The following is a 22,238-nucleotide window of genomic DNA, read 5'->3' as shown; positions in this document are numbered from 1 at the left end:
ATCCTGAGCTCAATGCATTCTGCTACACATATAGACAATAATCCCACCAAGTCAGAATGGGGTTTATTCCTAAGTAAGGGGGTGTAGAATTGTAAACGGGCATAGAATTAATCTCCCAGGAGAAGCTTCTCTCACGTATGTATATCAAGGAAAACTGCAAAACTGCAGCTGGAGGAGGAGGATAAAGAGAGGACAGAGGGTGAAGAAAGAGCTGTGAGTGGACTGGGGCCCTTTCTCCCTCCTCTGGGTTCCCTGAAAAACTCAACAAACCTGCTCTATCTGGAACTGGGTGTGGAGAGTGCAGCTGAATAGGACACAGCTGTGGGGGAGCTTGAGAGAGTTCCCACCCACCTTGGGCATGCCCATAAAAATCAAGTCTAGAGTGAGAGACTAGCGTTATGTCTGCTATTTCCAGGAACTCTTCCCATTGTGAGACTTTTCTGGGTGAGCTGAGAGTTTGCTTGGACTCTCAGCAGGAACCCAGAGGCTTAATGTCAGAAGGAAATGAAACATTTTTATATGTAACTGTGTATTTTTGTAATATTTTGTTTAAGTTGTCTGTTGTTGCTTCTTATTTGTATGCGGCTTAGAGATATTTTTAATATATTAAGCGTTAAAGAAATTAAATAATCAACCAAATACCTCTAATAAAGGGAAAAGATCTTTATCTTCATCCTTCAACATGTTCCATTTCTGGATTAATGGAGGCATAAGCATCTGAATATATTCCTAAAGACAATGAAATAAAATGACACATTTAAGTAAGCCATTGTAAATTCCATTAAATCCAGCATTGTTTCCACTTCAAACATCTGACACCTTTTTTTTTTCAAAAAATCCAGTATTATCAAAATTACAGAGGAATAATCTCCAAAAGTTTACCTTACCAAATGACAATCACAGACTCCCAAAAAGGAGTGTCATACTTGGTCTGGAGGCTCCCAGGTTTATATCTCACTCCATAATAAAGATCACTGGGTAATCACTAGCTCTCAAGTCTAACCTACATGACAGGAATGTTGCAAGGAGAAAGTGCACAAGTTCCAGCTTGTCAATATCCTCCATAATTTGTTGTGTCCAGAACTGGACACAGTACTCCGGGTATTGTCTGAGCAAGGCAAAATAGAATGTTACTATTGCCTCCCTTGATCTGGACACTAAACTTGGTGCAGCCTATAATAGCATTAGCCTTTTTTGCTGCGCTGCTGCATTACACTGTTGACTCGTGTTAGCTTGTAGTCTACTACGACCCCCAGATCCTTTTCACATGGCAATCCAGGTGTCCTCCATCTTATATTAGTGAAGCTGGTTTAGAACCTTACATTTGTTCCTACTGAAATTTTATTAGCTTTAGCACAGTTCTCCAATCTGATGAAGATAGCACCATAGATTTCATAATATTTCATAACGAACAGAAAGGAAGCAATATTCAGGACAGTGAAATATATGTTGAAATTTTGTTAAAGGATGATGAGGCAAATTGCTTGGTAGTTAAACAATGGAGTGTGATGAAATATACCCTCTTGTAACACACCAAATTAAGGAAATAAGCCTCTAGAATGTAGGACTAATGGAGAAGTGAACAAAATTATCAGTTTAAAATGAATGGAAGGATAACAATACTTACTGGTTTGTTTAGATGATGGCCTACAGAATCTGCTAAAGTTCCTATGGCATCGTAAAGAATGAGCAGATTCTTATGCTGGTATTTACTAAATGCGAAGACCAGAGTATCAAGTATATAAGCAAGATAAGGAACAAGTTCTGTACAAGCCTCCTCTTCTAGAGTAGCAAAGGCACTAAGAAGCAAAACAAAAATTTAGTTTGCAGTAATGCACCCTTCTCTTTGAGACAAACTTTCACAGCTTTTTTTAAAAGGTCACATGGGGGGGGGGGAGAACCCATTCTGGTGAGATGCACTGAAAGTTGGCTTTGCATTTATTTTCACAGGTCATATCACCCCTGTGGATATAGAAACCCTACTTTAAACTGAAGGAAAGATTTTGCTCTTCACCCAAGTATCTGATTAAAGTGATTAAAGTGCTGATTAAAGTGCTTGCAATATATAAAGTTATATTTTGTCTGGTTTCACATTAAACTGTATTTAAGTGAAATACTGTTCTATTGTATTTATTGTATTTCAAAGTTGTTTGTTGCTTTGGGATTGGGTGAACAATGAAGAGAGGGTAGTAAATTATTTTAATAATAAAACAAAGCCATAAACCCGAAGAGTTTTCAAAAGTCCCCAAGTTTCCAAGTAAAAGCTAGGCTGCAGCTCCAAAGGTATGGAAATCCGAAAGTTCTAGTGGGTGTGATGGGTTACTTGAATGTGTCTCTGGATTAAATTCTTAAAATAATACCTAGAACAGAACTTGCTGACTTGACAATACACAGCATTCATGTTCTGTGCAAAGTGAGGATCAGTGACAAATGTTATCATTCCCACAAAAAACAAATAAAAGCAGCTACAATGAACAAGGGCATTTAGAACAGAAGAGAAACTCCTAAGACAACTTCAAAAGTAAGATGTTTGTCTAGACTATGGTAATGTTTGTTCAAGATCAAACAGAATATTACAGCACAATGAAAAAGGGTTTCACATCTTCACCCTGTTCTTTGAGGACCACTGGCAATACTTTTATGACTCTGACCTACCTGCAGGCAGCTTCTTGTACTCTCTTGTTGCTATCCAGGATGCGCTTTAGCAACTCAGTCATTAATGGCTTCAAGTACGTGTCTGGGGGTTGACTGACTACCCAGTGTGCATAGCGGCTAAGAGTCCAGCAAGTAATGGAGCGCACAAGAGCCTTTTTATCAGAGAGGCACTGAATAAGGTGAGGGATTAGCTCGGGAAGATATGGAATCATACCCTGCATACAACCTGTAAAAATAGGTTACAAATTAGAAATGCCTAGCAGAATTTGCCCTCCACACACACACACACAAAGGAGTGAAGCCAGCATGAAAAAACAATCCATAATATTAACAAACTTCCAGGAGGCAACATATTTTAGCAAACACAAGTGGTGGCTGTTGCCCACTGGGGATGGTAGAGAGAACAAGAAGGAAAGAAAACAACAGGGCAGAGGCAACTAACAGCAGGTGGAGTTTGGGGCAGGAAGAGCCAGAGGTCACAAGAAGCAGACAGGGTGAGGAGGAGGGGGAGAAAAAGCATGGCCAGGGGCTGGCGCGGAATATAGGATGCTAAGCCTGTCTTTGAAAGTACTGACTAACCTTCAGCAATTGCTCCTAGTACTAGGATGCCTGATTCTTTCACAACCCACTCTGGATGAAAAAGCAGTTCTTTTAGAAGGGGCAAAATGTGTGGCAGCAATTCATCGCGGAATACATTGGCAAGGACATCAAGAGCAGCAGCTGAACACTTCCCTAAAATAGATACACAAACACACATTCAATACATCTGAGACACATTTTAGTCATAAAATTTCAACTCAATGCTGCATTCGTATTAATTGTAGGCCACAAAAACTTTATAAAATAATCAAAACAAAATCACTCCATGCATATTATCAGAAGGTTTAACTGCTCAATTAGTTTTCATTACAGCATTCATGAAGGCAATTCACAAGATGTGCAACATGTTTTGAATGCTTTTATTGAATAACATCTGAGTAACACTCAAGACATGTATTAAGTAACAGAACTTTCTGAAAAGCTTGAAAAGTTTTATTTGCTCAACTGTGAGCATGATTTCCTTAAAAGGCTCTCAAGCCCCCATTAATTTCAATAGGGTTTGTACTTCATAAATGTTTTTCACACCTTTTATCGAAAATCTGCAACAATTGCAAAAATCCAGAAGAAATATTCTACTTGTGCTCAGTGACTGATAAATTACAAGTACAGAACATAATCCAGAGGACTTTTAAAAAAACTAGAATTTTTACAAAGTTGGCAGTACAACTTCAGAACAATTGCTGAATAGGTGAACAATAATATAAGGACAGTTGGTAGACTCTTAATCACAGGGTCGTGGGTTTGAGTCCCACATTGGGCACTGCAGGGGGTTGGACTCGATGACTCGCAGAGTCCATTTCAAACCTACAATTCTACAAATTCACCACATAAATATTTTGACTGCACAGTATTTTATATGGCCTTACTTAAATTCCAGTCAGAAATAGTATCATCGTCATCCAGCTCATCCTCTTCCTCCTCCTCCTCTTCAATGCCATCTTCTTCATGCTGCTGTGCTACCGTCCGTGAACGGTGAAAGCGGGGCCTTATGTCTTGCTCACTATCTGGGATAGCTTCATCTTCTTCAACATCTCCCTGTAATCAGAAACCAAAATGACAAAGAGCCTATACATGCTGAAGTAATGTCGGTGTATTTGTTTTTGTACTATCTGTGCAGAGTTGAGACTTCAACATTATGTTACTTGCCCTAAACCTCTGGGCACTGAAGTAGAGTAAAAGTGTGATTTAAATCTATTTGCAAAGTGAAGGACTTCTGAGTTTACAACATATAAGCCCAAACTGCCGTATCTCCAAAAACTGATCTTACTCTGGAAAATCCAGCTTGCCTTAAATTTTAGCTTCATAGCCACCCTGCACCCAATCCCATTGTTTAATTCAGTGCATTGCGTCTTCCCTTCATAGCCCGTGAAACAACAAGTGGGAAGGCTGCAAAAAACAGCAATGTTGCAACAAAGCGGTCGGAGTCCACAAATAATCAAGAGTTGTTTGAATGTTGTGTGTGCTGCTGCATATATTGTGCATGTTAAAGGCAAACATTGTAAGAGTATCTAATATAAGGGGCAGTGGCATATCTTCAACAAATGAGGGGGGAAATCATGCTTACCTTCAGGAGAATTATATCTATCTCTGAGTATTTCATGCCATTTACCAACACAGGTATCAACCTAAAGAGAAAGGACATTTCTTGAATATCAGCTGGTTTGCAGCTATATAATTTCCTTTGCATCCAATAAAATATGGAGGTATCCAGGAAGCATTCATTGAGGCAGCTGTGGTTTCTGAGCCTCTAGCACTTGCACTTACAAGGACACCCCCCTTAACCCCACTTGAAGGCATAAGATTTCAGCAGCCTTGCATACATTCCCAGTATTAAAAAGGTGTGCCAGTTATCTTCCTTGCACACACTGAAACACCACCAATGATCACTCTCAACTACGCTACCATCAATGCAAAAGAATGTATAAGTTTTATACGTGGATTCTTGCCTCTTGTCTGGTCCCAAAATCAATTTTTAAAAAAAAGACACTGAAAGCATGATGCAAATAAATTCTGAAACTATTAGTAAAATTATGGACGTAGGATCAACTTACTTGGTAAGATGCCGACACAGAACATCTTTACAAATTGGCTGTTCAGCCAAAGTCAGCCAAAACTCACAAGCCTCCAAAGCCACATTTTCATCTTGGTCCTGAGTCCTTTGTAGCATATACTACACACAATGTCAAGGGAATGAAATTGTACAGGTGTCAGTTTCTTTGTAAATGTGATCTAATTCAAAAGAGTTTAATGTAATAATCCACCACCAATGGGGTTGCTTACAAGAGTGTGTTTGTTTTTTTTACTGAAAGTGCCAGCTAAGCGTGAACACCACAGTTAATTCTTTTTTCCCCCACTGCACTGACTGACCCTTTATGATAATATTTTTGTGCTCAAGCTCAGATTTCACAAACAGCTAACCATGTTGGTAGTATGAGTGTGTGCATGTGCATGACAGAGAGAGTGCTCCCCTAGATTATTCCACTTCCCCTAGATTTGAGCCATTCTGAATCAGGAAATTCACAAAATGTGTTTATGTATCCACACTTCACACAGAATTTGACAAATGGAGAAACAGCTCACAAACATAAAACAGAACATTTAGAACAACCCTCAACTGTATATTTGATTTTGCAATGGACAGCCAATACATATTTAATCTAGTGCAAAAACGACTCAAGGCAAGATTACTGCAATACATAGGGCTGCCTCTGAAGATGGTTCAGAAACTTCAGCTAGTGCAGAATTCAGCGGCCAGGTTGCTCACCAGACCAAGACAGTTTGAGCATATTACACCAATCCTTGGTCCGACTGCACTGGCTACCAAATAGTTTCCAGGTCCAATTCAAAGTGCTGGTTTTGACCTATAAAGCCTTAAATGGCTCAGGACTGCAATACATCAAGGACTGCCTCTTTCCATATGAACCTACCCAGACCCTGAGATCATCTTCTGAGGCCCTCCACCGTGTGCCTCCTCCTCAAGAGGTCCGGAGGGTGGCAACATGAGAACAAGCCTCTCTGCAATGGCTCCCAGTCTGTGGAATGCTCTCCCCATGGAAGTTCACCTGGCGCCTTCGTTATACACCTTTAGGCACCAGGCAAAAACATTACTGTACTTTTAAACAGGGTCCCCAAAGTAAGGCCCGGGGGCCGGATGCGGCCCAATCGCCTTCTAAATCTGGCCCACGGCAGATCTGGGAATCAGCATATTTTTACATGAGAAGAATGTGTCCTTTTATTTAAAATGCATCTCTAGGTTATTTGTGGGGCCTGCCTGGTGTTTTTACATGAGTAGAATGTGCCCTTTTATTTAAAATGCATCTCTGGGTTATTTGTGGGGCATAGGAATTCATACATTATTTTTTTCAAAATATAGTCCGGCCCCCCACAAGGTCTGAGGGACAGTGAACCGGCCCCCTGCTGAAAAAGTTTGCTGACCCCTGCACGTTGTAAACAAGACCTTTGGTTGATTTGATTGACATCCTATCCCCTTTTAAAATGTGGGGGTTTTTTGGGGGGGGTATTGGGTTGTTTTTATTTTATGTATTTTGTGGTTTTATATTTTGATTTTTTTTTCTGTGAACCGCCCTGAAACCTCTGGGTATAGGGTGGTATACAAATTAAATTAAAAAATAACCCCACATATGCAGAAAAATCACTCAGTGAATTTAAATAGTATGGCTTTCCTTTTACATTTGACACACACATGTATGTCTGAACATATGTGAATCTTACCCATTTACTTCTCCTCCCTCTCCTTCTACACACAAAAAACTTCTATCATGTATTCATACAAATACAAAAACTTCTATCGTGTATTCATACAAATACAAAAAAGTTACCTCAACAATACTAATCATGTGAGGAAGTAAGCGGTCCATTCGAACTTCCAGGAGCATCACTAGAGCCCGACACACATTTTTGCGTACTTCAGGCTCCTCATCGCCCGCCAACGCGAACAGATTCTGTTGAAGGGGAAAAGGTATTGTGAATAGGAGCAAACTAAATGGTTTACAGCATCTATGAGGTTTAAAATATGTCAATTCATTTTTAGTAATCCCCTTATTTGGAAGGAAAGAAGTGGACCTAAATATTAATTTTTTAGAATTATTATTTTGCCTTACTATCAGATTTACTTCAGAGCTCAAGCAGTTTTTTTTTACTGTGTTATAAAGATAAAAAAATTTAACTTCATTGGGAAAAAGCATCTGTCAACTGAAATAGACATTTTTACTGGATTAGCTCATATTAGGGACTGGGGGTCTGTTGTGTTTTCTCAAGCCAAAAGCTATTAGGTGAAATCCAATGTTGCAAGAACACAATTCTGCTTGCATAACACCTCCCATGCCTCACTCAACCCTCCAGCACTGATTTAGGGGAGGGAGAGGAGACAGACGGAAAGTTCTGTTGTGCACACAGAAGTCAATTCCACTTATGGACAGACACCCATGGATTTCATCCATTGCATAGCCATGAAATTTCTGCTTCTAAAAGTCTTTTGGCTGGGCAGGGGGAAACACTTATGAAACAATTGTTATAGTGGGAATTCTACCAGCTTTGATATCTGCAGGGACCATTTTAAAGTTTCCATTTAATTACTACTGTAGCTCTTCACAAGGAAGGATCTACAGTTTGTGGCTACCCCAAAATTGTAGCCATCATCCCTCCTCCTCACCAGGTAAGCCCACTGGCCTTTCCCAAGGGAAGGGAATGTGGGAAGCATACCAGGTTGTGCGGAGCTACCTGACAGTGTGGCCTGCCAGGCCAAAATGGTTCCCCACCCCTGCTATATATATAATACAGAACTTGAAAGCAGCTATTGTTCAGAGTTCTAGGCTCTGCAGTGGTTTAACACACTAATAAAATTTATGACTTCACACATTTCATTCTTACCCTGCTTTGTGGGAGACCTGCATGTTTGTGTTCAATTTCCATAGTTTAATTAAAATTTTATCAACAATTTTAAAGGATCAGACTCAGAAAAGATAAGAAACTTTGTGTCACCTACCTCAATAAATCCATCAATGTGCAACATAAGGGCCTGAGTCCTACTGATGATAAACTGATTGACACATGCAACTGCATGGGACCTACAAAAATGTAATTTTTTTCTTTTAAAACTCAAATAAAAAAGTACATTCAACACTTCTAAGACTCAAAACAGATTTGAAACTGATGTGTGAAAGAAACAGCCAGCTTTTTAAAAATAGTACAATGGCAATAGCATGTCTGTATAGCAACTATTAGCAACAAGAAAAGACTCAGGAACAGCAAAAACATTCTACACCAGTTATAACCAACTGTAATCTCTAAAGCATGCCCAAATTTTAAGTGAGCCCAAGGATTTGCAAGTTACAAAACATGAACACTGCAGCCGGGATCCAAAGAGGTCTGCATGCAAGTCAAGACATTTATTTTTGGACTGCTGCTCCAAAGTCAAGGCTCTTTCCAAATGTCATACACACATTAAGATTCAACTGTGGTTAACTGAGTAGTTTGGGAACACTAAGATGTGGAGTGGGGGAGAGAGGGAGTTTACACCCAGGAGACAACTAGAGGTGTTTCTGTTAGTATCCAGTAAAAATACACCTGTTGACTTTGGAGTTTTCTTGGCAAAATGAGTGAGAGCTCCAGTGAGAGCTGGACCATAAAGAAGGCTGATCGCCGAAGGATTGATGCTTTTGAATTATGGTGCTGGAGGAGACTCTTGAGAGTCCCGTGGACTGCAAGAAGATCAAACCTATCCATTCTGAAGGAAATCAGCCCTGAGTGCTCACTGGAAGGACAGATCCTGAAGCTGAGGCTCCAATACTTTGGCCACCTCATGAGAAGAGAAGAATCCTTGGAAAAGACCCTGATGTTGGGAAAGATTGAGGGCACTAGGAGAAGGGGACGACAGAGTTGGTTGGACAGTGTTCTCGAAGCTACGAACATGAGTTTGACCAAACTGCGGGAGGCAGTGGAAGACAGGAGTGCCTGGCGTGCTCTGGTCCATGGGGTCATGAAGAGTCGGACAAAAAACAACAACAACAAAAATACACCCATGTTGCCTTAATGACAAAAGTTTATTGACTGGTTTCCCACCTGTACTTCCTAATCACTTGCGTCATAGCAACTGCCTTGGGCAAAAAGAACCGACTCTTCTGGTTTACAGTAATTTCCCTTCCTAGAGGCCAGGTAAAATAACTGTTTACAATGGTGCTAAGCTCCAGTGAAGTGAACCATGCTTTCATGAAACGATGCTGAGGAACTTCAGCAAATGCAAAGCATTTGTTCAAGGTCTCAGAAACTGGAAGAGTATCAGTCAGACTAGATAAACAATTTTTTTGGCCTGAAGTGTTATTCAAGTTAGCCATGTTTAAAATACCTTCCCATAAAATCTTGCTAACTGAAGTATTTGAAAAATGTGTGTGTGTGTGTGTGTGTGTCTGTGTGTGTGTGTGTGTGTGTGTGTGTGTACAAACATGCAAGGTCATCTCTTACCTTATCTTTGGACTGCTATGCTTGAAGAACTGTAAAAACTTAGGGATCATGATATTGAGAGGGCGATCTAATGCATCGCTATCTAAGATTTCAGCAGAATCTTCGCAAATCTTCTGAAGAGCTCCAAATGCACCCTGCCAAATAAACACACATTTTGGTGATCGTTTGAAAAATTCTATATGGACACCCTTATTATTTTAGAAATACTTACTCCCTTATCTCAGTATACTCATATTTAAAAAATAACACCTGGTAGCAATTTCTAGATTAAAAATACAAGCAAAAAAAAATCCTGCTGGAACCAATCAGTTAGACCTGCCTGGGATCCTGTAACCATCTGCTGTGGAAGCAAAAGATAGATTGACTCCAGGGATGAAGTGGGAAGGTTTCCCCACGTTAGCCCTCAAAGTGGATGGAGAGGAAAGCACCAAGCATCTGGGCATCAAAAAGTAGAGGAAGTTCCTGTTTTTTCCTAATTGAAGGAGAGCAATCAGATTACTGTGATCACTCCAAATAGCAGATCGTGACCTTGAAAGAATGATGTCATCCAGAAGGAGCTAGCTCAGGCAGACCTATAGAGCACTGCAGGACTACAATTCCTCCTTCTCACCTGTGGCTAAAGGCATTAGAGCTTAAACTAGATTGAAATAACTAAGCCAACATCAACAGTTCAAACACTAAAAATCTAGGACAGGAAAGAGCAGCCCCATAATCTCAGAGTCTTCAAAGGTAGGTCAGACTGCCCTAGCTTCACTTGGAACAATTTGTTGGTAAGTAACAAAATTCCTTCTCTCCTCCTAAGGAAAGTAGGGCAATCTGAAACTGAGGTATACAGTAGCAATGGGTGTGAGACAACCACCAAGAAGGAGATACACAAACCATTCTTATGAAGATATAGGCCAAAGTCCAGAGGATAGTTCTGCAAGTGTCTTTAGCTTGGCCCAGAAGATTCTGTCACTGGTCAGACCTGAGCATCAGAGCTAAACAGGATTGGCTTAGGAGCAGCTATGACAAGCAAGTAAGAGCAGATACAATCCATTTTATCTCAAGTGCTAACTCAGCTGTCCCCATCTTGGTGCCCTCATGTCCTGCTTGTGGACTTCCCATGGTCTGGCTAGTCACTATTTGAAACTAGATAGGACTTTTATCTCACCCGGCATGGCTAATCTTGCATAAATCCAGACAAGTATTGATCATATGTGCATTGTCTGGGGTTCCAATTCCTTTTTAGGCAAATCGTTACGGATGCCCTTATAATTACAATGCTGTTATGAATATCTGCTTTGCCTATTGATGAAGGCTGTTTAGCCTGGTCCTTCCATCTTGGATGGAAATATTCTGCGTGCATATCATCACAATATCTTGGTCCTTGACTCTGTCCTAGAACTGAGATATGATGTGTTTGATGATTTCCAGCATCTTCTGGCAGTAGGCTCCAGCTGAATAAGCTGCATTAGTCAGGATAAGGGCCCTGAAGGAAGATGTCCGAGAATAGCCACCAACCAAGACTACCCTTGACAGCATAAGGAAAAGTAAGGAGTCAATGCCTCCTCTTCACTATGAAACACAGAATGTTACATAGGAATCGCTGAAGAACCTCTGGAAGAGGTCTGATATGGAAGCTGACTACCTTCTGGTAAGATGTGAACATAAAAACAGAATCCAGGTGCTCCTGCTTGGTAAATAGTAAATTAAGTACCCAATCTTCTGTCTGGGGAGATAAAGACCAGTCCCAAGTAGGGTCCAGGGTGCAAGCAGTATAGCCTCCAAGGAAATTGCAAAACATTCTTGTCACTGTTTATCATGTTGTGCTTCTCAAGGCAAAGGATCTCAGTAAGATGTCACTGAAATACGGAGTGATTCTTGGGTGCAAATTATTCCTGGGTGCAGAGATCCTGAAAAAGCCTGCAGAGCAGACATCAGTTTAATATGTCAAACCCAGTATTTCCAAAGCCAGTTTTTATATGAAATTCTCAGGAAGTGCCAACTGCTCAGCCAGACGCAGAAAGGTTGTGGAAGGTAGACTGAGATGACAAATTTGCTTTTTAAAATTGTTGCCATGTTGGAGCAGATTATCCACTGAAAATTCTCATGGTGCTTCTAAAGTGACTACAGCATGGTAAAATCACACCTACAGAACTCTATGCCACCTCTTTCAAACTGAGGAAATCAACAGTCTATTCCCCACTGTAGAAACTGAGGGAAAGCATTGTAACCCCATTTGGGAGGGGGTGTGTGACTGCAATATTCAGTTCTCAGTGCTTCTGGCCCACCCAGGCAGATGGAAGACCATACTCCTTCCTTGCAGAAAACTGTAGAACTACTGAAAACAAAGTAGGGGAAGGGAATCAGTAAGACAAGCAGAATCAAAGGAAGTCCTTCCTTCAGCTCCTGAATAAAGTAATTGTAAGTGAGCATATTTTAAAAGAGAAACAACTAACTAGGAATTCTTTTAATGAGATCTCTGAATAATCTATCTTCTGCCATTAAGACAGTTGGCTTGCAAAAACAGGAGCTCCTCCTTCTGGAGGATGACATCAGTGAAAGAAAATTCTTTGCTGCCAAAGGAGAAGTGATCCCAGTTTACAGAATGTCCTACTACCACTAGAGAAATGAATCCGTATTATGATCTGTTACAATGGAAGAGATCTAAGTAAAAACACCACTTTTTAAATCAAAGACCAATTAATTCATGTTTTAGCTCTATTCATTATTTTATTTTGCAGCACCACATAACATTTGTTGCTTTCTTATTACTGTCTATTCATCTTGATCATTTAAATGCTACAACTAGCAGTTTCAGTACTCCAATAAAAATACTTATTTAAAATAAGCCAATGCAAAATAAAGAGTACAAGGTTTTTCTTTAAAAACATTTACTATGTTAAAATATTAAGATACCACCAACTTAACAGAATTCTTATTTTAAATATCAAGAAATGTAGCCCTGAGTTTTGGCACCCAAGCATCCTGCCTAAAGTCTTCCCAGATCTCATAGGACAACAAGATTTTTTGATAAATGCAAAAATCTGTATGAACAAGTCTTGCTTAGCCTGTTCTCTTGGATGTCTCCAATACTAAACAGGAATTCTTTTTTTTTTGTAGGATTACATTGACATGTGAAAGAACATTTGCACACTTGAGTATCAGGCAGCAAAAAAATTGGACCTTGTTGAGTGTCTGTTATACAATAATTATCCCAACATTTCACTCTACTTTCACTGAGAATTATGCTATTTTCTTATGGGTAACAGATCAACACTAATGTGCTTGAATGAGCATAATCATTTAAATCGCTTTTTGGAAGATTAAAGGTAAAAATAGATTCCTACACTGTTCAGCAGTAATTATGGTTAGATTACAATGCAATTTGAATGCAATTTAAAATTTGGTTATCTTCTACCAAATGCAAATGTAGTAGTAGATGGAAAATAAGTCATACCTCACAGGTATTGTAGTCTTCAGAATCCAGCAGGCTACAAAGCTTTGGTAAGAGGTCAGGCCAATTCTGCAATTCTCCTTTTGAGGCAATGGTTGTAATCAGGATACCTTGGATTTGTTGGAAAAAGAATAAAGTTAACCAACCCATTTAGTATTCTGTTGTAAGCGTACAAGGGTTAACAAATTATATCAGAAACAGGAGCAGTCTTCCTCTTTAGAATATTAAACAGAAAGATGGCTGAATCGTTCGGTCTGTGAACAGAATTAATTTGATAAGTACCGTAAAGAAATTCCTTTGCTCTCAAATCCATTGTTTTTCTAAAGCTACAGAAATATTAAGTGATGAAATCAACATTCCAAGCAACACTGTTTAACACTAGGCAGATAGATGGCCACTTCTGGCCATTACTACAGGGGGTGAGGGAATCTAGCAGGCAGTGGTATAGCTATATATGCAACTTTTCAATTGCGTATTTACAGGGCAGTAATGCTTATACTACTCTAGCTGCAGGCAGCCATTTATGGCAGCATTGGGAACACTTGGGGACCACACTTGTTCACCTAAAGTAAACATGTGAGTACCAAGTTATAATAGTGCAGAAAGATCAATAATTTTGCTCTACAAAACTAACACCAATCTTAACACTGACCACACTCAAACTGATTGCTGGATTTGCCTTGTAACAAGCCATTTATTAGGTTCAGATTATGGAACTACTACCCCCCTTAGGCAGAGTTGATAAGTCATTCCTCTTTGGAACAATTACCAGTCAGCTCTGAAAGATCTCTGAAATACCTTCAAAGCACAGAAACAAGGCAATCATTTCAGACTGAAGACATTTAGCTACACCATAAAGCTATAAAAATATTCACATTCTAACGTGTGGCAGAGGGAAATAAGAGAACTATCAGTAAATAACCAGTGCAAGCAAAACAGATTACACTAAACTTTTCTAGCGGTAAAGACTTCAAAACAACAACCTCCAATGTTGTGGCTCAAACCTAATGTTGAAACCCTGTGCACATTTACAAGGAAGCAGGGAACTTACTTCTGATTAAAATCCTTGTGATCCAGCTCCAAGCTATTCAATGTACTAAATGGCTACATCACAAGTAGTGGTCAAGAGGATAGACCTACTAGTATAAATAGCTTCTCTTAAACCATTTGCCAAACACTGATTCATATAATCCCCCTTTAAATATTGTAGCTTATAGAATCAGCTAAGAAAACACTTCCACTTGCAAAATGTGGTTGTGCCAAAGGAAACGTGCTCCTCTCCTACTTCACAGAAGAAAATATGACTTGTATTTGCATTCTGTAAGTAAAAATCCCACCTTGATAATCATACTCTACACATTTTCCTTAAAATGTTACATTTCAAAAGCATGGAAATGGTTATTTATCAACATGGATTGGAGGTGTGGAGGAGACTGAACTGTGGAGAATTCAGCTGTGTCCAGCAAAAAGCCATTTAAATGTTTCAGAAGTTAGCCAACCATATATTGACAGAATGTAATCCATTTTAAAGTAATTGCTTCCTTGAAGTGCAAGGAGAAAGCTTTAATCCATCCTCCTTTCCACATGTCAAAACAATGTCACCATACTCCACACTCCAATGACTATCTTCTAGGTAGCCGTGTGTTTGTGTGTTTCCAGAAATGGGGAATCAGCCACTGTTTCGCCTCTTCCCAGTAGGCATTTTGTGAAACCTGATAACTGCACAGCACCTAAGAGTTTCATTTGGATCTCTGCTACCTCATCCCACATTCTATCTGAAGACTTACCAGATGTGGACTCATTCCACCAGCCAAATTTTTCACCCCCTTCCTGCTAATCTGATGAAGAGTTCTTCAGAACCCTGGCCACCATTTTATGATTATTTTGGTTAGCCCAACAGAAGGTATTGCCCTAATTCTTTTTTATGAGCCAACACAGCTACCTTTACTTTGTGTGTGACTTTTCATTGTAAAGACTTGTAGACAGCAACTACTTTCTTTTTCCCTGCACTAACATATAACACACTGCTGATTGTCACTACAACCAGAACATATATATAGTAAAGTCTTATTTATTTAATTTGTATACTGCCCTTCATCCGAAGATCTCAGGGCAGTTCACAGTCAGCTGAAGTTTAAAACCCATTTCAATTTTTAGTCACAAAGATGAAACATTACTTTAACACACATCTTGACCAGAAGAATAGTAACTGGTCAAAACAAAAACATCTAAAGAAAAAAATGTTGTTTTCTGTGAAGATCAGAACAAAGGAATATGAAACCAATGATATATTAAACTGATTTATGTCAAAATGTCTCACTACGGCAATATAGACCACAATATTCCAATGTTAATTAAAATATTGAAGTACAGTACACTATCCAATTCAATCAGATTGGATTGGTACACTAGCATATTTGGACCTCTTAATTATTGAAAAAACAAACACATTTTAAGAAACCCTCTAAAACAGCTATCCCAGAAGCTTTTGAGTCATTTAGCATAGCATGCAAACAGTTGCCACCAAGAACTGGCCTACAAATACTTTAAATACCGGCAACTCACCTACAGTGGCTCTGATTAATGGGGAGGAGTCTCCAATATTGTTTAAGCACTCGCTTTTAATGAAATCAGTTACTCCATTAGGAAAATTGTGAAAGTGGGCTTTCACATTATTCTTCAAGATGAGACCACTCAACGACCGTGTAGGTTCATCTAAAATGAAGTGTTTTAAAAAGGAATTTAAATATTTTAGTAAAATAATACATACTCTACAGAAACTTTAAACACTGCTAATATTTGATATGGCAAAAATGTATCAGGGGCACATTAAAATTAGCAGTTAAAAACGCAAGAACTTGATAGTACAGTATGAGTTAAGCACTCCTTTACCTAGAAACAGGATATACCAGTCATCTTGTAGCACGGCTCACAATATCAAGTATAAAATTTAAATTGTTTTATATTTCATGGCTGTCACTAAGGAATAAGGCCTATGGTACTAGAGTAATATCTTGAGAACAACACCTCACTTTGTCCAGAGTTTATTTATCCTGTGCTTTGTAGTGGGAAGCCATCTATCCAGAATACTGTACATGGGAACCTTCCCATGGCCTGCATCAAAATTTAAGGAAAAAGAAATCCTAAAAAGTCTTATGTGAATAAGTCTCTTTCTTAACTATTGTATGGAAATGCCATATTTTCACCTCCAAAACATAAAAAACGTACAAGGCAGATGAGGGATTTTTATACACTAAAACCCATCTGAAAAGAAAACAAATATTTGCATATGAGTAGTTTCCCATTAAGGTACAATCAAGGAATTGAAAGCATAATACAATTTAGACCCTATTGGATGTCTTAATTGCTTCTTTGTCCCCTCCTGGATGATTTGGTGAGCCAGGCTAGATACTGACATTCTAAGAATGAACCCTGTTGCTTATTTAGTTAAACAGAATTTCAAGTGTGTTAAAAATACAGTCATACCTCGGTTCAAGTCCACTGCGGTTTGAGTACTCCACAGACCCGGAAGTGTTTACTTCTGGGTTCCGCCGTGCACGCAGAAGTGATCTGTGCGGTCCGCACATGCACAGAAGTGCTCTATCGGCACTTAGCGCACACGCGCCATCGCCACTTCGTTTAAGTACTTTTCGGGGAGCAAATGGCACCCTGGAACCAATTAAGTACTTAAACCTAGGTACCACTGTATAAACTTCTGTTGGAAAACATTCCATGATTTGAACACCCAGACTAAGGCTGCAGTCCTGCATACACTTACCTGAGAATAAATTTAATAGAACTTAATGTGTCTTTAGTTCTAAGCAGGCCATGAGTAGGATTCCACTGTTACAGGAAATAGCCAAGCACAAAACCCAAACTAGAGGTACACTCCCTGCATAAAGACCAAATCCCACCATCACACAAACCAGTGCTTTTTTTATTATCCAAATGCCACATTTAGTAAGAATCCAGGGCTTGAATAATTTAGCAGGAAATACATGGTTATGGATCCAAACATTGGCCTTTAGAAGACCTTAGCAGGGAGCCATGCATCAAAAGCAGGATTAGAAAAGAATGTTTTATTTTTTAAAGATGGATGCATTGTTATGGAGCCACTGTTAATGTATAGGGAGCTAGATTACTAAAGGGGGCATAAAATATCTAAACAATTGGCAGACACACAGGAACAACAACAGTAGCTCAAAATAAATGAAGGCTAGCAAAAGTGCATAATTTTATGCACTCCTTTTAAGCAGAAGTTCTCTGCTTTCCCCCTCCACAGTTAAAATCTCTGTACTATTTAGCATCACCATCATTTTATAAATGTTGGGGGGGGGACCCTTGCCCTAGAACTTTTGCTTTTCTGTGAGATATTGTAGCCATGTAACACTACTGTATTACTAGTTTCATTGACATAAACACATCTGGGTTTTTTAATAAGAATCTTGGAAAGCTCCACCAATACCTGTTACTCACAACCCTAACTTAAACAGATGTGCTTGAAAGCAAATTCCATTTGTTTCAAAACAACTGATCTTGGGACCACAGCATAAGAAACATTTGATTATAATCAAGTCTACAGACTGTATTTATGTATGCACTGAATTCCTACGGTGCCTTTCATCACACACAGCAAACACAGGATGATTGTAATCTACAAAATTGCAAGTAAAAAGCCCCCAAACATGAAAAGTGCCTGCGTATTTTTTCTAGTTTTGTGAGTGCTTATTAAAAATGGTATAGAGCTAGTGACCCACCTTCAGATTTTAGCTTTGTAAGAACAAATATCAGGTAGTTGTTGAAGTCTGGATACTGATTGAGCTGTTCCAGTTTCTACAGTAGAGCATTTTGTTAAAGACCATTTCTTGTGCATTGTTTGCAAGATCTCAATACATTTAAACACACAGCTGAAACTGTTTTGTTTTTTGTTTGTTTTTAAAGATCAAAACTGGAAGAAAAAAGTTTCTAACTACTGACAAAGTGTAATCAGGACCGCAAACACAGCAAGGTACTTCAATACAAATCTGGAGGTCTTGTTATTTGCCATTTAACTGGCTGTCAATAACAAGGAACATTTGCCACCAACAACCACAATAGAAAAAACTAGAAATTTAACGCAGTACCATGTGGAAGGCATGCATAGCTATGTCTCCCTTCTGCTGTTAAGAGCCTCCCATACAGCACTGTTTCCTAGCTCTTTGTTGGATGCAAATATAATTCAGATCATTCCTCTTCCCTGCTTAGTAGGGGTTAGCATATACAGAAACCATTCCTCCCCCATCACTTGCCTTAGGCCTTGTCAAATCCAAAGCAAATGGCAGCAAATTCGGGTCTCTGCTGGGCTCAACCCATGAGACTAAAGTAATGAAACACAACTGCCATCAGCCCCAAGCCACGGCAATGGTCAGTGGTGATGTGAATTATAGTCCGTAACATCTGGTGAGTACCACACTGGCAGAAACCCAGTGCTAACTTTCGCAACTCACCTAGATTTTTGCTGTCGTTTAAAGTTAAGTTACTCACAGACTGACTACTGCGAGAATCAACTGATGCAAAGGGACTCATTTCAAGATTAACTGAGCATACCTGTTTACACTATGCATGCTTATACATCCCATAGCTCAGGGGTGGCCAACTTCCAAGAGACTGCGATCTACTCACAGTTAAAAACTGGCAGTGATCTACCCCCCTTTTTGGGGTCCAGGTCAAAGTTGTTGAGGCTTTTTTTAGGAAGTAGGAAAGTGACATTGAGCTTTTTTTTTAGGAAGGAAAGCCCTGTTTTTGGTGGTTCAGGTCATTTTAGGGGTGCAGAGCAAAGGTGTTGATTTTTTTAGGGGAGCCAAAGATTTTTAGCTTCTGGGGGGGGAGAGCCATTGATCTACCGGTGATCTACCACAGACATCCAGTGATCACGATCTACCTGTTGGACATGCCTGCTATAGCTTAATCCCATGCTCACCTATTCAAAAACAAATCCCACTGGGTCCAATGGAATCTTATTGAGAGTGTCAGGATTGCAGCCTTAGGCTGCAATGAAAGCTACCATACTCATACTCTCAGTGCCACGCTAGCTTTGTACATTACTTCTGAATACAGGCTGTTAGCTAAGCACTCCCTACACCCAATTAACAATCAAAGAGGTAGGAGGGACATACAGTATCAAATATTCCAGCCATTGAGCCATGCTATGAAAACAGTTTCTGCTTCTCCCTACTATCTATATAAAAGCATATTATTTTTGTAATTTGTAATTAAGGTTCTTTACAAATGATGGTTAAGGTGCTGCAATGACTCAAGTAGAAAATTCCTTATGTTCCCACTGCTATGTCAATGGTTCTCAAAACGTAAGAACTTCAGCAGAGAAGTCTAGACAGTTGTCAAGTAAGGATCAAGTTTCTCACTGATCCTTTTGCAAGATGCAGGCCATGATATTCATGTCAGAAAAGTAGTAATTTTGTCCCATTTGGCCAGCCAAAAAGCAGGCCAGTGGCACAATGGGTCAGTGCATCTGGCAGTTAACCAGAAGGCTGGTGGTTCGAGCCCACCCAGGGATGGTTGTGGACAGGATTCCTGCATTGCAAGGGGTGGACTAGATGACCCTCAGGTCCTTTCCAACTCTACAATTCTATAGTTTTCTACTCATAGGGAAATGTACCACCTTCGTTGCGCTCATGGACTGTTGTGACACTTTTCTGCAATTAGGTTCCAAATTAGTTAGTTATCCGTGACAATAGCCTACCCCAACGGAGTGTAGATGGGAAAACAAAATAATGCAATCTAGTGCGACCCATCATAGGCTCATAAAATTGTAGAGTTATGAGCGAAAGTCACCCATCATGACCACTTTTTGTAAAAAATGAGATTTTTTTACATTTCTCCCATCCATTTACTACACCGTGCTCAGTGATATTTCATTGTAAAGTACTCTGGAAATCTGAATTTAATGGGGATAAAATACACATTTGTAAACTGAAAATCTGAACAAACCATACCTATCAACCACCAGCTGTTCAATCATTTCAATTTAGTAGCACTGTGCCTTGTCGTACATTTTAGGTTTGATTAGCTGCATGCTTTTTACTTAGATTCAACCTCCTGAATCATACCCAATCTCTAGTCCAAGGGAAAACAAACACAGTAACTTTGGACCCTAATGCTATAAACATCCATTTGCAAGCTTTGTCTTAACCATACCAATACACATGTAAGAACTACATGCTTTAGGGGGTGGGGTTCAACCGAGAAACCTTTGATTTCATTCAGCCTTTAGCAGAAGTATGAGTGGCTCCTATACACCGACATTCAACAGCAAGCCCATCCATCAGCTCTCTACCCGAGTCCACAACAGACAATGGGTCTTCACAATGCAACAAAAGGAAATCTGGGAACTAACGGTTTGCAGCCTATTTCCCCACTTCTGAAGGTGACCCTTACCCTCTTCGTCTGCAACAGCGACCCGCCGTTCTTTCTACCTGTTAAACGAAATGCCAACAAAGCCAGCTTGCCTCACCGGGCGCTATCATTCACACCTGCACCGGGGTGGCCCGACACGACTCCGTGCCCGGGGGTACAAAGGACCGCTTCCACACGTGTCTCGTCCAGATCCAGCCAGGTTATCCAGAGGAACCACCGGCGGAGGGTTGAGCTTGCCCCCCGGCAGGACGGGACGAGAATTCATGGCCGAAAGGGTCCTCATGCCCAGGCCCGGAGATGAGGGGAGACGAGACCCCGGGCAAGTGACCGACACCGGAGCTGCCAAGCCTTTAAAAAGCAAAACGGGGCTCGGCGCCAGGCTCGCAACAGGTGCGAGGCCGCGAAGCCTCGCGGGGCCGGAGCAGGGTCGCCGCCTCCGCCACAGGCTCCGTTCCTCGCGGTTCAAAGCCCGCGCCACGGCCGGGCCTACAACGCCCCCAGCCTTCGCCAGCCAGCGACCCCCGAAGGGAAGCGGCCTCCTCCGCCCGCCCGGCGGAATCTCTCCCTCCTGCGCGGATCCTCTGGGGCCGCCTCTGCCCTTCCCGCGGGGGGCCCAGACGATGGGCCCGGCCGGGCTCCCGCCGCTTGGCGTCGGACTGGCTGCCTGGCCTTGTGGCCCCTCATCCCCTCCCGGCGCCGCCAACCCTTCGGGAGGAGGATACTTGTTGCACGGCTCTCTGCGTGGTGGTGTCCGGGGACTGCGACTCCTTGAGCAGCTGCAGGATCTGCTGGAGCCCCTGCTCGTCGGGTTTCCACTCGTACTCCATCTTGGCGCTCTGCAAAGACAACAGGCGGCGGCCGCCGTTAGCGGTAGCGGCGGAGGCGGCGACGCTAGGCCCGAGCGGGGAGGGGAGCGCGGCGGAGGAAGCCGTGGCGCTCCGGTCGGGTGGGCCCGGCCCAGTTCCCTCCCCCTGTCCCTCCTCTCCCCCCCCCCCACGGCCCCCTCACCTCGAGCCCCACGGACCTGCTGCTCGCCCGAGCTCAGCCCCGGCCGCCGCTGCCGCTGCCGCCGCCTACTGTGCGCTGCGCAGAGCCGACTGAGTCACGGAGGAGAATTTGCAATCTGGCTCGGAGAACCCGGCCGCGCCGCATCCCCCTGGGTCCTAGAGCCGCCTCTCCCGCGCCGGGCTGCTGGCTCCTTCCCCCCGCCCTCGCGGAGAGAGAGGAGAGCTTCCCCTCGGACCGCCCAGCCGAGCGCTGAGGGAGAGGAGAGGAGGCCTCGGGATGCAGCAGGCGCTCGAAGAGGTCGCCGTCGCCCCCTGAACCCTCGCTTGTCGTTGGGAGGCCTGCAGGCCATCTAGACTCACCCCCTCCGACGAGGCTCTAGGGGGCGGCAGAGAGCATTGGGGGGGGGGTCTCATGTTACGGTATCTAAGCAGGCCGGGATGCAGGCGATACAGCCAAGCGACGTCCTCTCCTGCTCAAAGGAAGGAAGCAATGCCTGTTACCTACACATTTGAGAAATTCCCTACCCATTTCCCTCGTTGGGTCTCCGCACAGGCCTTAAAAAAAATCAAAAACGTTATTGTACCGTTTTCCTAACAGCAATTCTGGTGCAGACTTAGAGTCACAGAATCGTAGAGGTGGAAGG

At 41.5% G+C, this 22,238-nt stretch overlaps 1 protein-coding gene across 3 annotated transcripts in view; it reads right to left on the bottom strand.

Moving 5' to 3' along the window:
* Window positions 1-21,758, bottom strand: part of TNPO1 (transportin 1) — a 34,426-nt gene extending 12,668 nt beyond the window's left edge. For 2 of the 3 annotated variants that reach the window (XR_004691559.2, XM_035099727.2), the window contains exons 1-15: window positions 21,596-21,691; window positions 21,310-21,423; window positions 17,932-18,007; window positions 15,740-15,889; window positions 13,178-13,284; window positions 9,736-9,869; window positions 8,261-8,342; window positions 7,095-7,217; window positions 5,307-5,425; window positions 4,820-4,880; window positions 4,122-4,290; window positions 3,235-3,387; window positions 2,656-2,881; window positions 1,628-1,799; window positions 643-729 (exon numbers count right to left, since the gene is read on the bottom strand). Coding sequence is in view for 2 of the 3 variants with exons in the window: in XM_035099727.2 (XP_034955618.1) it covers window positions 643-729; window positions 1,628-1,799; window positions 2,656-2,881; window positions 3,235-3,387; window positions 4,122-4,290; window positions 4,820-4,880; window positions 5,307-5,425; window positions 7,095-7,217; window positions 8,261-8,342; window positions 9,736-9,869; window positions 13,178-13,284; window positions 15,740-15,889; window positions 17,932-18,007; window positions 21,310-21,414 (1,764 nt within the window). In the remaining variant the exon portion in view is untranslated. Of the gene's footprint in view, window positions 1-642; window positions 730-1,627; window positions 1,800-2,655; window positions 2,882-3,234; window positions 3,388-4,121; window positions 4,291-4,819; window positions 4,881-5,306; window positions 5,426-7,094; window positions 7,218-8,260; window positions 8,343-9,735; window positions 9,870-13,177; window positions 13,285-15,739; window positions 15,890-17,931; window positions 18,008-21,309; window positions 21,424-21,595 lie in introns of all 3 variants that reach the window. The other variant, XM_035099728.2, reaches the window with a different exon arrangement.
* Between the last annotated feature and the right edge of the window lie 480 nt (window positions 21,759-22,238).

The sequence above is a fragment of the Zootoca vivipara genome, chromosome 11, assembly GCF_963506605.1.
Source record: "Zootoca vivipara chromosome 11, rZooViv1.1, whole genome shotgun sequence".
Classification (NCBI taxonomy): Eukaryota; Metazoa; Chordata; class Lepidosauria; order Squamata; family Lacertidae; genus Zootoca; species Zootoca vivipara.
This window is presented reverse-complemented; position numbering and strand designations above follow the sequence as displayed.